The following is an 18591-nucleotide window of genomic DNA, read 5'->3' on the forward strand; positions in this document are numbered from 1 at the left end:
TCAACATACAACACAACTACATTTAAAACTTTGCACTGATAATTTTCAAGAAAAAAACAATGCTCATTTTAGAAACATTGTAGGCTTAGTGCTATGTTCCTGAAAAAATTAAGCTTTTACTGAACATAAGCATGTCTTGTTTGTTGAGCCCCTTTATATTTTGATACTACAGTGCAGAAGTATTTCTTACAGTGCTAATCTTTCTGTAATTTTTTGCAAAAGTAACTTGAAAATGAAGGTTTGAAATTATAATAATACTTAAAAAATAATTAAGAATATAAGAAGTTTATTTCATTGGGAAGGGAGAAAAAGGAAAGCCAGTAAGTTATGTTACAAAACATTAAGTGCTTTTTCAATTAGCTTAGAGAAACTCAGCCCTACCTGAAGTTCATGTCAAGGCAGCAATGCAACTACCTTTCATATGAATGACCCATCGCAACCAAGCTAATCACATATAATGCCAAGTGTTAACAAATGCAAGGCTAAGTAAGGGGTAGAAGAGGAAGAAAGAGCAGATGGATTCATTTGGAAAGAACAGATAGAGATGAAATAAATATTTTAGTGAGCAGAGTCTTTAAACCATCATATAAAGCTGGTAAATCCTTAGGATGAAACTCTGACAGTGTCCTGCTCCACATCTTTAGTCCTTCCCATGTCCCTCATCTCAACAAACACTTTATTAAAGATTTAACCAAGTAGTAGCAAGTAGTGACTGGGAGCAAAGACAAATTATCTCAGGACTATCTTTAAGCTAGTATTATTATACTCTTCATTAAAATACATACAAGTTCATTCTTCCAAGATGAATTATAAAAAAAATTATAAATTCCCCAAGATTTGCAAATATTTTTTTCTTTGATTTGTAAGAGCAACTCCAGCCCTTCACCGTTCTTCAGGTCCAACTGGTGCTTAGCTGTCATTCACCAAAGACAAGCTTACATTTCAAAAACCAATCAAAAAAAATCGGATACTATAGTAAGGCACTGATAAAGTCATGTGCCTTTACATATATTAGCCATTTCCTTGGACTTTCTCTAGCTCAGATCCCTGTAGGTCCGCCACAGTGTTTGTGCAGAGATAATCCTGCTCGAAAGAAACAAAGACATTTTTTAAATTAATGAAACACTTCACAAATCCAGTTTCGAGCACGGTAACACAGTTAAGTCTGCACAAGAGTAACAGCAGCAAAGAAGGAAAGAGACTTCGGCAACGACAAGCTCAAACTACATTTGCTGGAAGGAACCCCAACGTGGAAGCACGCACTCAAAGGAAAAGAACAGATACAGCCTGAAACTACCCATCGTTAACATAAACTAACAAATTTCATGCTTTCAGTGCTCACTCTCGTACGTCAAGAAGTCAAATCCCAAATTTCTTCCCCATTCGTAGCAGCAAGAACACAATTATCTCCCAGGGCTTCACGCGCAGCCCGGGTACTAGCCGCAGTCAGCACTGGTTTCAGATTATCTTTAAGCATAAATCATCCCATTAAAGTCACCTAAAAGGTATGCCTTTGCTTAAGTATTTTAAAGAGAACAAGTATACTTGTCCACACTGAGCCTTCTGCCTACTGCTTGCAATTTTGAAAAATCAAATATATTCTGCCAGAAGTTATTCTTTAAAAATAACACGCCATAATCTTGCAATAGCACACAAGTTCAAATGACAGAAAAACTGTCATTTAAAATATTTCTTAATAATTTAATATTTCCTTTCTTTTATCACAACTTCCGATAGCTTTTCTCATTTAAAATCACATGCAAAAATGGTTTTAAACAAAAAGGTAAACACAGCTTCTTTCAAATCGTTAGACTTGCCCCAGAAACTGATTCTCACATCTCAAAAAGCCCGAAGCAAGGCCTCTCAGCTAGCATCGCATGTGCAAAAGGTTCCTTAAAAGCATATTGTCAAACACACTACAAACCGTCCGTGCCATCAATTTTCCGATACCATGACAAGTTTATAACACTGAGCCAAAAACAAGTGGAAGAAAGAAACCAAGAGACCGGCTCTTAAAAACAAAACATTCAGTCACTGTCTAGACAGCCTACGCTCAGGTGCTGGGAATGCGCATTTTGTTCTGATTTTTTCAAGCCTGGCTACGCACCTCCGCGTATCGTAGTGCTGTATATGAAAAGGAGCAAATAGCAACACCTCGGCTTATCAACAGCAGTCAGCATACCAGCAGTAAAAGAGCACTGGTTCCTAACATCTGGAATTTTTAAATCCGTCAAAAATCCTAAAATTCAGAATTTATCGACCTGTTACAGTTCTATGCAAGATTCAGCATAGGTACATTGCTCTGCATCATGTATCAGCTCTTAGAGAAAATACTGCAATTAAAAGAATCTAAAAGCTCCAAAACATGTATTCATGCACAGTCATACTAATGAATAAGTAGCAGTTAAAACGTGCAAGCTGCACTTGATAATATTCTCTCGTAAAGAAATTAAATGCATCTCAGTATGACATTCATGCACGCCATACGAATTCAACATTGATAAAATTAAGAACAGCATTATCCGTCTCCCACTGGTATCTTCAGGTCAAGGAGAGCCCCTGCTAAGCCCACGACCCCCATAATTAAGGCCTGAAAGCTTCCAGTTTAAACACAAAGATGGGCAAAAGGAAATATTGGGGGGGGGGGGGGAAATGATAAAACAGATTTAAATGAGGTCAAGAAAACCTGTATTAAAGTTAAAACAGACCTCAAATCTGCCTTCTCTCATTCCAGAGCCTCGGCAACCAGCGTGATCCTTTTCCCCCTCAAAGCACTGAGCCAGGCAGAGCCCGGGCACCGAACGGAGCTGGTGAAAGGGCTCGTGCAGAACGGCTCAGGGGCGCTGCGGCCAGAGCCCGCGCCAGCGCAGGGCGCTCGCTGAGCGGCGAGCCTTTAACCTGCATTTGTTTAGGGTTCTCTAGTGTAAGTTAGATTTTATTTTTTTTTGAAAGCAAAACTCACTACAATTTTTTTTTTTTTTTTAACGGTAAAAGGCTCTTGAAAATCCCACTCTTAAAAAAAAATCACTTAAAATAGTATTTTCCATATTGATGCAGGAAAAAAAAAAATGAACTGGAGATTTTGAAAGCCATTTGGCATTGTCTCCATTTTTAACCCTATTAACTTTGTCTACTGATCACAGGGACCAGCATGATAACAGCGACCAACACTGTGAATGTAGGAAGGGGCAGAATTAAACAGGAAAACAGCAATGTGAGAAGGTACTAATCGCCCAAGATAAAACCATTTGGATTCCTTTTACTGTCATCATTGCCAAGAAACTTGGGAAGGTATTTTCTGTTCAGAGAGCCTCCAAAAGCTGCCACTAAGAGAAAAAACTCCAGTCTTTATTTCCGACATTTCTGATCTTTCCCAATGCTACAGGACAGCTTAATAGGAACAACATCTGAATATAAACGACAAGGAGAGCAGCTCTGGGCCCTGCTGCTGCACTAGCATGGAGGAATTCATTGCCTTGAGCCACTTATTAAGGAAAAACAAGAAAAAACTGTTTGAAAGGCTGACACAGAGATCATTAGCGAAACAACAAATCGCTTAATCGGCTCTTTTTTCCTGCATAAATTGCCTTAGTTTACCTTTTTTGTTGTTTTCTGAAGTCTCACTCTTCCAAAGTAATTATAAATCTCTTTCAGACCTATGGTTTACCAAAAAAAGGATATCCTACCTCTAAGGACTATGGACTCTAATGCTCCCAAATCCTGAGTTAAAAGTAAATGATATTCTGAAAGCAAATCATTTTCTCCAGTCAAATTCTTTATTTTTTCCTGCATCAGCCTTCACTCACTTTACTGTCTTCTACTTCCTAAACAAGAAATATTACCAAGTCACATCTAAACGCTACCTAAAAGAAAACCAAAGGTGAGGTGATGATCTGTGTTTTCTTAGTATCTGTAAAGAAGGTTTGAAAAGTTTGTAAATAAAGTTTTAAAGTTTTAGGAGTTGTTCGTTACTTTCCAAACGTTTTTAATCATACCTCATACCCACGAAATACCAAAATCGCAAACCCCAGCCTTCCTGCTTTCGCTAGAATCCCCCAAAAAACTAAATAACTGGTACACACCACTAGTTTTTAGAAGCTTCTCAAATTCTTCATGGCATGTAGGGCAGATAAATCTCAACACAGAAGCAGCCAGAGAAACTAAGTTTTTAAGGTTTTTTATACACAAAGAAAGTAAAATTCTGCTATATATTTCTTCTTTTTAAGCTTTGATAGATCTCTATTGTAATTACAAGTACCTGATATTATTCTTTCCTTTACTTTCTTAACCCCCTCATTTTCATTTTCCTGATCTTCAGCGTTTCCATAAAAATATCTATACATTAAATGACTTAGATGCACAGAATATATGCCAGCTTTCAGCTAGCAGAGAGACAGCCTCAGTTTTGCTGAAAAGCGATGGAGCTATTTCCTCCTCTCTCATAAAGTTCCGTCCTCTTTTTGCAAGGAAAGAGAATATATCTATATTATCCTCCTGTTAGCTACAAAATAAAAATAAAAAAATAAATTAAAAGACTTACCCGCTACTGTGAGCTTTGCTGTTCTGCTTACGATGGTCCCCAGGCTATCCACAGTTGCCACGCATTGATAATATCCTTCATCGGGTTTATTGTGTTTGGAATGCACCACACTGTTTATTAATAAAGATCCATCCGGCAGCAACTGGCGACGGTCATCCGACACCAAGTTTAGGAAAGTCCCGTCTTTTTTCCATTCAATTTTTGGCGAAGTTTCACAATAAGCCGAGCAGTTCATGACGACGGAAGCGCCGCGGACCGACAGAACGTCCATTGGCTCCACCAGAAAGTGGAAAGGAGTGAAGGTTCTCACAGCGGATCCTGCAAAACAAAAACCGCATGAAACCGTTTGTTTCAGCTTTCTCTGCTTTTTTTTTTTAATGCATTTTGTTGAAATATTTTAACACGTACAGCATAGCATAAGAACTATCACTGCCTGCAATAACATCTCCCGGAACACCTGAGAAACTGCTTGGTCTATACGATAGTATTTTCTCCTTCAACTAAGGGCTCTTTGCTCCTTAAAGTACACGCATGCTTGTAAATTATGCATCTAAAACATGAGAAAAGTATATATACATATCCCATTCTATTAAAGGTCTTAAGAAATCCCCTCCTCCTCTACCACTTTCCCTTTAAAAAAGTTTATGAAAAATTTGCTATCTGTACATAACTTTTTCCCTTACTGAAGAAGGCTTTAGTTTTTCTGAAGAAAGCTTCAGCATTTCAACCATTTCAATTTTTAACTCCAACATGCCCCAAAACTATGCTTTAGTCTCTGCCCCTTCCCAGGGAAATTTTCCTTTGCCCACAGCTGTCTTTTGAAACAATTAAATTTGAAATCTTGTCAAAACCAAATATTTGTAATATTTTCCAGCTAAAATACTTGAGCTGCAAACAGTGCTCTTTTAAATGCAACAGAAAGTCAAGTACATAATACAATTAACTAAATACTACCTGGGGGCAGGTACTCTGTTGATATTGCTTAAGGACAGAAACTATCTGCACCACAGCCTGCTCCAAGCATCTATTTTCACCAATGAATTATTGAAATAATAATAAAAATAGTTCTCATCCCTAAAACACTCCAACGCTCACATTGGAATCAATGTGTTTTACAGTCCTGCGCTATCCCTCATGCACAGAAATCTGCCCCATCAGAACTTATGCAAGCTATTAATGATGTCCTGATTGAATAAAAAGTTTTATTAAAGGTATAACTTAATAAATACGTGCTTGACTCACACATTTAGACAGACACTATGTACCGTTAGGACACTCTAGGCCTTTTGTGATATGGGTGCCGACAGCAGCAGTGTGGTAATTTGTTTGGTATAACCACGATTACGAAACATTAAGAATAATTTAAGACTTTGAGAGAAAGCATCTACTTTTATTAAATTTATAATCCAATTCCGAGCTCAATACATCATGCAAGGACTGTTATACATTTCTTACTTCTATCCTAGTTAAAGATAAACATGATTACTTTTCCATTTTAAGTATTCCCAAAAGACATCGATAATTAACAGCTACTTTCCATTAGCAGTGAATTTTAATTACTGTATTTCTAGTGTATTTGGTCAAGCAGAAGGATTGCGTGCCAACATCGCTTTGATTTGTCTTAACTTAATCACGCACAGAAAATGGAAGGAAGAAAGTCTTTCAGGGAAAAATAGCTTTCCAAATCGGCATAACTTGTTAATATGCCTGTCAGAGACAGTTTAAAAAAAATAAAATAAAGAAAAATAAAAATAAATAAATAAAACACAACCAGCCTTAGAAATAACATCAAGACGCCCCATTTATACCCCAGCAAATTCCTCCTCTCCTCCACTTGGGGACTGGAAAGGGGGCAGACGTGCAAAGCATCGTGCTAATATGAGCTGAAACACTACTAGTCTCCTACCAGCAAAGGAAAAACAAAAGGTTAAAGCGACTTGCTTCAAAAGCGCCAGTACCCCCGAGCAGCTCCGACCCCTTCCGGCCTTCGCTGAAGGAGGACGCTGCACGGGGCAACGCTTCAAACAAAAGCGCTTGCTGAAAACCGAAACCACGGCAAGCTCCAACACGGTCTTGTCGCGAGGCCCGGAAAATAAATATTTTCAGCGGACGACAACTAAATGACATTTCTAATGAATAAAACATATCTTACAAACACTACGTCTAATCATGTTCTCTCAGCCTGAAGTGACAGACTCGCAAAACACCCTTGTTTAAAAATATTAAAAATAACTTTTTGAAAAATCACACGCTCAAAACATATGATACAAGGCATGTTCTTTAAGAACTATGCAAAGGAAGTTAAATTTTAAAGTAGAAATGGAGATGCAGGACTCCCTGCACAGAGCTCTTTACAAGCCTTCTGGAAACTGAGAAATAGGGGCTTTCAGTTCACAAAAACCTTACAGCTCTAACAGAATTTTTTACTGGGCACCTACGGGACGGACAGCTTGGCGACTGGAAGGGGGATGCCACTGGTATCATCCCCGTCCTCCCTTAATATTAATAGCATCACCATTAGGCTTCTTTCCCAATTACAGATAGTCTTCACAGTCTGTGTTCAGACATCATACTAAAACAGGGAAAAACAACCTGGCCTCCGCTGTTGGTGCTACAGAGTGAAATATTGCATTATTTGCGATATATAAATTATTGCAATATATAAATATTGCATTATTTTTATTTGCCATTTGGGTGGCAGCCCTATCCATTTAGAACCAGTTTGCTCCACCTGGCAGTAAGCAACACACAGCACAGTAGGGATGTGTTTCTTCTAAGTAATTATCAAATCTGTAACGCTTGTGAAAGGCATTATTAAAAAGCGGGTTAAAATGCATGCACACATACAAACTGAAGCTCATACTGTACACTCTAAATCCTTCAGACAGTGCTGTAAAACTACTCATCTCAAAAACGTTTCATTTTTCACAGTAAGGTCACTAATTAAATGCTTAAATATGTTAAGATGAGCTTGAATAGGCATATGCATTTAATAAGCAGATTTGTTTCAATAAATCATGGAATAATATGAAGCCTACGCTTTTTGGAAGAAAAGTAAAAACGTGAAGGAGACCTTTAGTTGTAAAGAAAGTCTGTCCTGTAAGCATTTTAGCTTCTTCTACTGTGTTTTTTTTTTTTTTAATCGGATTTACTGTCTAAAATAGCCTTAATTAACAAATTGATACGATTGCCTCTATCACTGAATTGCACAGGAAGACTCCCGTCTCCAAAGAGATGCTTCAGCTCCCCGGGGAGAGGGGCGACAGCCTTCGCGCACAAAGCCTCTCGTCTCCGCGACTCCCAACTCGCAGACACTTCAGATAAGGCAGGAGGAGTGGCGTGAAAGGAACAACAGATAATTTATGCTTTTGTAGGATGCATCATTCAAGCATTCTTCTACCTTCAAAACTCAGTCACAGATGAGAAAAAAAAAAATAGAAAGACAAGTTTCCCTAGTGACAGTAAGTCTCAGACAAGACTGTAGTCCTGCGGTGTTAGCATACAAGTCCTTGAGATGATGTCTTTCCCGAGGATTTAAAAAAAACCCCAACAAATAAACAAGAAAACCTACAAAAATTCTAGGCACTGTTTTTGTTACTTTGGATTTGTTATTATACCAAGTTTATTATTATAATCTCATCCACCACTCCAGAAACTTAAAGATTTCTCAAACTTAAAGATTCAGCCTTACTATCCATTGATCTTTCATTATACGGCATTCTACGCAAGCTTTCTTTCCATTTGCAAACTCCTGTAAGCTTTTCAGTAGAGATTCAGATCTCTAGCCGAGCAGATACAAGCACACCAAGCTTTGCTTTTTTCTGCTCTTCTCCAACCTTTCAAGTAGAACCTAGGAATCCGTGGGGGATGGGGGGCAGGGGGTGAAAATCTTTGGAAAGTGTAGGAAATGAGGAAAGCGACTGAAATGTATGGAGCTCTGCCTAGGGGTGGGTGAGGAGTGGATCAAGAGCTTATGGGTAAGGATTAAAGGGCAGGCTAACATGGGTGACACTGTTGTGGGTGTTTGCTACAGGCCATCTGATCAGGAAGAGGAAGTCGATGAGGCCTTCTACAGACAGCTGGAAGTAGCCTCACGATCCTAGGCCCTGGTTCTCATGGGGGACTTCAACCACCCTGATATCTGCTGGAAAGACAACACAGCTAGGCACAAACAGTCCAGGAGGTTCCTGGAGAGCACTGATGATAACTTCCTGACACAGATGATGGAGGGGCCAACGAAGAGAGGTGTGCTGCTGGACCTTGTACTAACCAACAAGGAAGGGCTGGTTGGAGATGCAAAGATTAGGGGCAGCCTTGGCTGCAGTGACCATGCATGGTGGAGTTCAGGATCCTGCAAGGAGGAAGCAAGGCAAAAAGTATGATCACAACCCTGGACTTCAGGAGAGCTAAATTTGGCTTAATTTCCTTACATATCTGCCATTGGTCAGAGATAGGGACAGTATCCTGGCCTACATAAATCTTTGCTCTGGCCAAGTATAGCTTTTGTTGCATCCTGCGTCCATTCTGCCCAAATGCTTGGAAGTTGCAACCTCATTTTTTGTTCTGCTGGCCAGCACAAGCGAAACAACCAGCTTAGAAGGGGCCCCTACCTCTGTTTTAAGATTATTTAACCAAGATGAAAAAAATCTGTCCTGCACTTCACAGCCAGTTCATATACATGCCAGATCAATGGCACTGCATGCATGTCACTATGTCATCTTCCCCGAAAAGGTGAAGCTGGCTCCCTGTTTGCCTTGTCTGGCGCTTGCTGCAGACTGGAGCAGATCAAACCCTTTGATGGGATGTGAAGACTGTTCTGGTCCTGGAAGCAACAAGATGCCCAAGGAAATGACATTACAGAGCAGAGGGTGTCAAGAGAGGGCATGCAAAGAAGAGACAACACCTTAGAAGCGATTAGAGATATTTAAGAAGAAAGGAAAGCGAATTGTCAGCCAGGTTTCAGAGATGACAGAAGATGACTCTTGACAAGAACCCAGAGGGGACTGTGAATGCTCTGCACTCAAGATACCACCACGCTGCTGGACAGAAAGCAGTGGATAAAAATAAAAGGGTTGGTAAATAAATAACCTCTGTCTTAAAACATAGAAAGTTAAACTAGAGTAAGGAACTTCCCAGCCTACATTCTAAGAAAGGTTTTGTGATTTAGAGTTAAGGGTTTTTTGGTGTTTCTGGGGCACTCTCTGGAGAAGCGCTGGTGGAGCCACAGCTAGACTTTAGCCAAGTGAACTCATACCTCATTTAAACCTTGATTCAGCATAAAAATGTTTTGTGCATACAATACCTTAATGACTTAATTCCATCAACAAGTCATTTCTCCCACTCCATCAGCGTATTGATTATTCAGTTAAAGACAACACATTACTAAAGATTGAATTGTTTTATTTTGTGGAGAGTCTTTCCTCTTTCCCTGTATTCATCTTTTATCAGTGGCTTGATTTGTGTTAATGCTGCTCCAAGAAACTTGTACAAAAATAGAATGCCTGAATTATATAAACCAAGTAAATTCTAACGCAACTATATCACATAAGAGTTTAGTTAAAACAGAGCCATTTTTATTCTGTTAGGATTTTATGTATATTAACAAATGTTAAACAAATGTCACCTTCTGATGTCTTGTGGCTTGAACACCACCCATGTAGCACAACTAAGAACATCAATACCAGTATGTTCTCCTGCTCAGAGACTGGACCAATTAAATCTTGCTCATTCATAACAGACGATTTTCTCAGAACTGCCCTTGAACACTAGTGACAGGGACACAACAATTCCTACAGCCATGCAGCCCCCGCGCTTCACTGCCTCTATTAGTAGGAATTCCAAGCACTATTGCCATGCTTTAAATCTATCTTTTTGCCACCGTGGGCATGGAGAGTAGACTGTTTTTCCTTTCCAACAGCATTCCACACATCTGAGGACTTAAATCCTTCCCCAGCCTTGTCTTTAGGCTTCGCATTCCTACTTCCTTCAATCTTCTAAAAGACTGCATTTCCTCGGACTCTCATAATTCCCTGGATCTCCTCCAGCTGGCCCATGTTTTTCTGGAAGTGATGTGCCCAAAACATAACCGAGTACTCCAGCAGAGACAAGATCAGTGCTAAGTACAGCTACAGTATCATTTCATATGTTTTGGAGGCTCAACAACTTCTTCATCCTTCCCAAAACATAGGCATTATGGTTTAGTGCAGAAGCATAACACTACTGACTTACATTTGATTGTAATCCTTTCAATAGTGTAATCCCTAGATGCTTTTCTAGGGAACTGTCATGAAGCTTGTTCTTTTCTATTTAATATTTGACTAGTTGATTACCCTTGGCTAACCGTATTAACTTTCATTTGGCTCCTCCAAGTTTCTTCTCCAAAAAAAGTTTTCCAATTTTGAAGTCTCACCTTGTCCTCCGTCTTTCAGCTTTGTCATGTGAAAATTTAACAAACATTCATTCGCAACCTGGATGATGGAGTAAGATAAGACATCAAATAGAAGTTTGCTAAGAGCACACAAGCACAACACCCCCCCCCCCCCCCCCACAAAACAGCCTTCGGTATTATCACTGTTACTTCCCTCAGTAGCTACCCAGCCATTTTCATAGCCATTTGGTATTGGTTCCCTTTAGACTGTGTTTCTCTACTTCCTTTCAAGAATGTCTTAGGAGATGGTGGTGGTAGGGGGAAAATTTTTGAACTGAAGCCAAACTGACTGATTTATAGTTCCCTATAGCTCCTTCTCTCTCCCTGTTTAAAAGATTTGGGGCTTTTCTAGGCCGCCTCATACCTCATCTCTCAGATTCTCAAAATGAACCAACCGATCTGAGACAGCTTCAACCAAGATCAACTTCAGACCAAACTGATACAAAAATATCAGAAAAAAAAATATCAACAAAGTAGTATTTTTTAGCTTGTCCTTTGCTTAGCCTAGCTGATGTCTTATTCTCTTGGTATTAGTGATCATAAACATGCAATTCTTTTCACCAAAAAAGAAGCAATAAGGCAAGCGCATTTGAGACATGCCACTGTTGACAGGATTAAGACCAATCTGCCTGAACCTTTCCTTGTAGCATGCTGCCCCAAAGACCACCAAGAGGTTTTAATCTCAAAAGAAGCAAGTTTTAATACAACTATAACACTTTGCTTTTCAGCTACAGGGAATCTGAAAGCAACTAGGTAAGACAAAACAGGAAGAGCTGCTGCACCACTCTTTCCAAATGCTGCATTTTCCAAGGGTGGTATACTTCAAGGGGGGAGAGCTAAGATTGTCCTCGGCCACCTTTTTACTGCTAACATGCCTACAGAAGGATTATTTTTTTTGTTCCTGTGTGCATTCTGCTAGATGCATCACATTTTGTGCATTGGTAAATCTTTAACAAAGTTTCAGGTGAGGCAATTCCTCAAACAGTAAATGCAAAGTGGCTGTTCAAATGGGAAGAGGTTTCCCTTCATGATACAGTTAATTTTTGAAAGACATGAGCATTCTGGTATTAAACTAAAATTATTTGAATTTATGCTTTAACAACTCCCCAACACAAGGTTTTCAGAAATGATGATGTTCAGGAAAATAACCTCAGACAGAAACATTCTGATCTCATAGTTCCACTTAGGACATCTAAATTACCTCATACCGGCATATGGCAGCACATATCAAAAGATTTCCTGACTACCAGTGCTATAGATGCAACTTTAATGCACTGTTGCCACCAAAACTATTCAATACTGATGTATTCCTGACAACAACTGTCAGCTGCACTCAAAGCAGAAGACTTTGATATCAGATTTCACATGAGCAGAAGAATTAAGCAGCATTCCAGTTCAAAAGGACCCAGTGCAAGAGTCATCCAAAAATAAAACACGAAACTGGTATAACTTCAGAGTCCCTTTTTCTGAATAGAACCATACATTAAGGCAACCGAGCCCATCTTTCATCAAAGGTACAGGACTTTAGACTAGTAGTACACCAGGATTCAGTTGCTGGAAGGAGTCATGCAAGGCTCTGAGGAAGAGAGACTACTTCCTTCCTCAACACACAAATGTATTAAGTGGGGCATATTTGTCCTTTTAAATTAAACTCCAAAGCAATTTAAGAGCAAATACATAATGCCCTTGAAAACTGACGTTTAAAATAGAAGCATTTGACAAAACCTTATGCAGACTGGCAGCAAGTATTATAATGCTCCTTTTTGTGCATTGCAAGTCAATGATAAAAGATTTAAGCTCTCTTGCTGCAGGATTGAACTTTTAAAGGCTTTTCACCAGAATTTAATTAACATTCCCACCGGCCCTTGTAATCCTAAAAACAGTATGTCATGCCCTTCCTAACCTAGATCATTATAAAAGCTGTCCTCAAGAATTAAACAAATGTATTTTAATTGAAGACGTTACAAACACTAATCTTTCAAGCTGCCAGAAAGGGCTCACAATGAACTTGTTTTGTAGTTTTTGCTAAAATATTCATTGCCAAGGAGCACATTATCTATACGGACAAGTTGTAACATGCATTAATCTCTAAATAAAAGTATTAGTTAGGTTAGTATTTTTCTTTCCTTGACATCATTAAAAACATTCTGTGCTACCCAATAAGCAGCATTTTTACATGATATTATAACATAACACAGCAGAACTAATGTTCAGGCAAGGACAGATGTTGTGCCTAATACCACATTCTTCCCTCATAGTAGCATATAAATGCTCTGACCAAATTAAACTGCACAAGATGACAACACACAGCAATGAACAAAGCTTTTCTTTCAGCACCTCCAAAGCCCAATCACTTACATGGTGGTTTAGAAGTTCACTGCTACTGAAAAACCTAGGCCAAATTCTCTAAATTGCATACTCTGAACTCCCTTCCATTTCTTTCTTTGCCAAGACCGTACACTCCATAAATTTTGGGACAGAAAAATGTTGCACTTAAGTCAAGAAAAAAGGAGAAAAGTGTAAAAGCTAGCCATGACTGCAAACATACATTATCAACTTGTGCTGATACTTTAATAATTCCAATAGAAGCCGACAGTGGAGCCCAGGAGAGCAGATGACGTAACATTATAAAAGTAGTAATGCCATGTATAAACCTAGACTTTCCCAGACTGGCTAGATTCCTTGCTCCTTCAGCACAAGCAGATTTCCTCTTTTGTTATAATGTATTAAATCATAAAGATATTCATCAAAAAGAGTAAATCATGTTTGCCCTAACGTCATTAAGCATTGTGGGTTAGCAGTAATGTCTGCAGAGTAATAAGATGGCTCAGAGTCATTCTGGCCTGCAAATGAAGGAGCTCTGGTCTGAAGTCCATAAAGGAGAGACGTTCTTTTCATTTGTGATATCAGGAAGCGACCTGCGCAGAACCCCTTTCCCCCTTCAATAAAAAGAACTTCTTCTGTGCTCCAGAAAGACAGGAAGATAAGTGCTTGCTCCAGAAAGTTCTCCTGAAAGTTCCACCCTTCTCCTTAGTTGTCAATCCTGTGTGTAGGTGCCTTCTTACATGTAGGTACCTTCTTACAATACAGATGGAGCATACAATACTGAGGGAATACTAGCTACTTAGGATACCACAATAAAACTTGTACCCTTAATCATTCTCAATAAAGTTACAATTTAAGGAAAATTATTCTTTATGGCCCATTGCAAAGGGCATCCATCTCAACACTAGAAAGCCTACATATACACTGTTATCAACACGCAGAGATGTTAGCTTTCAGTTATAAGGAAGTCTGCTCTGCCTTTTTGTTCCTAATTTTTTTTCAATAGGCACCAGTCCAGAAACATGAAATTGTGAACAAGGTAAGTATTTTTGCATGCTGTTCTCTATCAACATTATGGAGTTGAGCAGTTTTTCCAACACCCTGCAGTAACAACACAAAAGTCAAGATACTCATCATTAATATTGGAAGTGCTAGGAAAAAAAAAAGAAATATCTATTTCAAGATTTAGTCCTCAGTAAGTTTCAAAGGTATCCTTGCCCTTCAGACAACACTGTTGATAACTAAAGAATGAATTCAAGCACAGCAAGCTATGCTTTGCAAAGATACTTTTACAGTTTTGACTATACTTCCAGTTACCTTTTGCTTGTAAATGACAAATTATTGTTGGTTTAATCTTAATTGACCTTCCTTACAGACTTCAAGCAGGAAATTACAGAAAACAGCAAAAAATAAATTTAGCCCATTAAAAAATGCATGTGGAAATAGAAACAAGAACAAAATGTCCACATAGTGTATAGCGTGCATGCAGTAAAGCATTGAAAAATAAGCATCCATGCATATACTCCAGTCACTCTTTCTGTAATTGATACAATCTTCTCATATATTATTAAATAACGGGAAGGAAAACAAGATAATGATTAGCAGCAAAATCCACAGACAGACTATAATTTCAAATACCAAACTTTTCAGGAGATACATTTATGTCTGGTGCTTGGTTGCATGGGCTTTCTAACACCTCTAGGGAGTTAGAAATTTTTACCTAAATTTTTTACACACAGAAGCAACTTTCCTATTTACAGCCCTGCTAGTTTTTAATTGTCAAAAGCTTTCTGAATTTGGCTCTCCAACAGCTGTCTAACTTACAGGAGCTGCCATGCTGAGGCAGAAATCTAATGCTCCTTTACCGAGGGACCACTGCTCCATTAGGCTTGGAAAACTGAAGCAAAAAAGATGACGCAAACTCCTCTTGCAGCAGTTTTCCCTAAAGCCTGATTCATTACAACCAGTTTTGGTGATACACTTGTGCAACTTGTCCCCCAGGAGCTTCCAACCAAGGGGATGTGTTTCCTTTTTTGTCCAGGCCAGGGTTTTACTGTTTCAGGCACTCTTGGTGGTGGTGGCGTTTTTAATTTATTCCTTCACTGCCCAGCAAGCCCGCTACCCCAAAGGAAGGGCATCTTCACAACATACCCCCTGGAGCAGGGCGAAAGCTTCTCCCATAGCTATGTCAGGCAAGAAAGGCAGGAATACTTTTTTTTCTGGTACTTTCCCCCATGCTTTGCATATCTTCCCCTAAATTCACATCCACTCCCACACACGACAAATCTTTATGTGCTTCCTTCTATCACCAAGACAGAACTGCTAACAAAAGACTTAGAGAAGGAAATTTCTAATGACACAAAAGTCACCTAGACCTTAAACTTCAAATCACAGCTTTGAAGACAACAGGCAAACCAACAGCCTCACATCAGACTAAAAGCACAAAAAATGAAAGCTCAATCTGACTGCTCTTCTCACAAGTTAAACTGTTAGGCCCAACCACCTAAGCTGAAAAATCATTGCTAAAACTGCAATCTGCAAGTCATTTAAAATAGCTCCAGTCATAAGTCACATGCAGCTTCCGAAGTTCTTCATATGCTTTTCTCCAAGGCAAACAGAAAGGACAAGCTGCCATCAGCTTAATCTGTTTATGCTCAGTCACTTTTTTCCCCAGAGTCATGTAAATATCAATACATTAGCTGTAGCTTTTATTACTTTTTCTTTTTTTTAAATTAAGAATTTAATTGAGAATTTTACTCATCAGGCCTTCAGATTACATTATATTTGAACACCCACTGTTCACAAAATTAAAGTTATCTCCTGGCAATTATTTGTTGATCTGACTTAAAACTGTACTCAAATCTAAGAAACTCTCAATCAGACACGCTTCAAAAACAAGTTCTGTCGGACTTTTTATTCACAATGTAGAAGAAAAAAAAAATCCTTTATAACCACCTCGGACAGCAATTTGGATTTCCTTTAGATTGCTTAAAAATAATCTTTGGGTGTTACAGAACTCAAACCTAGGAACTGTATGTCCCACAGATATCTCCCTTGCCTTCTGAAAGGGAACATGCTTTCAAAAAGACTGTGATTTTATAATCAACAAAGGAAAATAAAGTCCGACCATCTAACACCATATATTAAAAGATTCCTTTAAGCCAATGAAGAAACTACTCTGAACATCCTAACTGCAAACTTTCTTTACAAAATCATTTCAGAGAGAGAACATAAATGATTTTCACAGGGTCACAGAACAGTTGAGGCTGGAAGAGACCTCTGGAGATCATCTAGTCCAATCCCCCTGATCAAGCACAATCACCTCGAGCACGTTGCCCAGGACTCATTCCAGACAGCTTTTGAATATTTCCAAGGAAGGAGACACCACAACTTCTCTGGGCAACCTGTTCCAGTGCTCTGTCACCCTCACAGTCAAAAAGTTTTTTCTCATGTTAAGATGGAACTGTCTGTGTTTCAGTTTGTGCCCATTGCCCTCTGTCCTATCGCTGGGCACCACTGGAAAGAGTCTGGCCCCATCCTCTCGACACCCTCCCTTCAGACACTTATACACATTGATAAGATGCCCCCACAGCCTTCTCTTCTCCAGGCTGAAGAGGCCCAGCTCTCTCAGCCTTTCCTCATAAGAGAGATGCACCAATCCTTTCATCATCATAGTAGCCCTTCACTGGGCTCGCTTCAGTAGCTCCATGTCTCTCTTGTACTGGGGAGCCCAGAACTGGACACAGTACTCCAGATGTGGCCTCACCAGGGCTGAGGAGAGGGAGAGGATCACCTCCCTCCACCTGCTGGCAACACTCTTCCTGAGGCACCCCAGGACACCATTGGCCTTCTTGGCCACAAGGGCACATTGCTGCCTCATGGTCAACTTGGTGTCCACCAGCACTCCCAGGTCCTTCTCCACAGAGCTGCTTTCCAGCAGGTCAACCCCCAACCTGTACTGGTGCATGGGGTTATTCCTCCCTAGGGGCAGGACCCTGCACTTCCCTCTGTTGAACTTCATGAGGTTCCTCTCCGCCCACCTCTCCAGCCTGTCCAGGTCTCTCTGAATGGCAGCACAGCCTTCTGGTGTATTGGCTACTCCTCCCAGTTTTGTATCATCAGCAAACTTGCTGAGGGTGCACTCTGTCATTTCATCCAGGTCACTGATGAAGAAGTTGAACAAGACTGGACCCAGGACTGACCCCTGGGGGACACCGCTAGCTACAGGCCTCCAACTAGACTTCGTGCCACTGATCACAACCCTCTGAGCTCTGCCTTTCAGCCAGTTCTCAATCCACCTCTCTACTCATCTAGCCTGTGATTTTATCAACATTTTTCAGTTTTTGTGGACAAAATTACTGAATCCTTTTCTCTCATTTCAGAAAGCTATCAATTTTCATTCAGCTAACCAAGCTCCTTCCACTGATACATCTGCCTCATGCTTGCACAGGATTTAAAAACAGTTCTGTGTTTTACTCAATACAAAGGACAAGGCATACTTGCATATGATAGCCTTTCTTCTATTGCTTTTAAGGAGAGAAATAAGCTAGAATGCTAATAAGGAAAACCCTCTTGCTGTAAACTCCAGGCACAGAAGCTACCTGAATCATAACCTCTTGGGATTACTTGTTCAATACAAGAGCTATGATTGTTTCAAGGGTGATGGCTTTGTCAAGAGGGTAGCAAGCACTACAAAATCCAATGTGCACTCTACCCCCTACAAGGCCTTCAGCCAATGTCAAATTTCTCTTTGTTTTCTTTCCATCGAAACAAGCTGAAGTGATTATCTTCCATATGAAATTGGCACAGGAGACTGTTTCCCCCCCCCCATTCCAACACATTTTTGAATGTTCTCTATGGCTCTTATTCCCCTGTAATCTTCTTGCTCCCACCTTAAGCAGAAAGATAAAATTTGTTTCTATATTGGTAACATCATAGCTCTGATTGAGAAGCCGTTACTTAAGTGAGGATCCACTTTACTAAAAAAGCTACTGGAGCCAACAGCTCTAACGTGACTTCAGAAAGATGATGCATGTTCTTTTCATATTCTCCCTTGTCAAGCATGAAAGACAAGAATGGCAAGCACTTATTTTTAGTATTAGCAGTGCTTCCTTCAGCAAGCACATCAGCTACATGAGACCAGACTTTAATCTATATTTAATTCTTCTAGTAGCCATTTTCCCTGCTCTATCAGACTGGTCTGGGAAAAGACAAATTTAGCATTTCTACAAAAATTTACTAGAGGGCACTGTAAAAACACCTACCAAAGAAAAAGAAAATACTTATTTCTGTTAATCAT

General features: G+C 39.6%; 1 protein-coding gene across 5 annotated transcripts in view; it reads right to left on the reverse strand.

Annotated features, from left to right (window-relative positions):
- Positions 1 to 18591, reverse strand: part of NEO1 (neogenin 1) — a 215473-nt gene that overhangs the window by 144159 nt on the left and 52723 nt on the right. For all 5 annotated transcript variants that reach the window (XM_067305448.1, XM_067305447.1, XM_067305450.1 and 2 more), the window contains exon 2: positions 4541 to 4858. In XM_067305448.1, the coding sequence (XP_067161549.1) occupies positions 4541 to 4858 (318 nt within the window). The remainder of the gene's footprint in view (positions 1 to 4540; positions 4859 to 18591) is intronic.

This window comes from Apteryx mantelli, chromosome 15 (genome assembly GCF_036417845.1).
Source record: "Apteryx mantelli isolate bAptMan1 chromosome 15, bAptMan1.hap1, whole genome shotgun sequence".
In the NCBI taxonomy this organism is placed as follows: Eukaryota; Metazoa; Chordata; class Aves; order Apterygiformes; family Apterygidae; genus Apteryx; species Apteryx mantelli.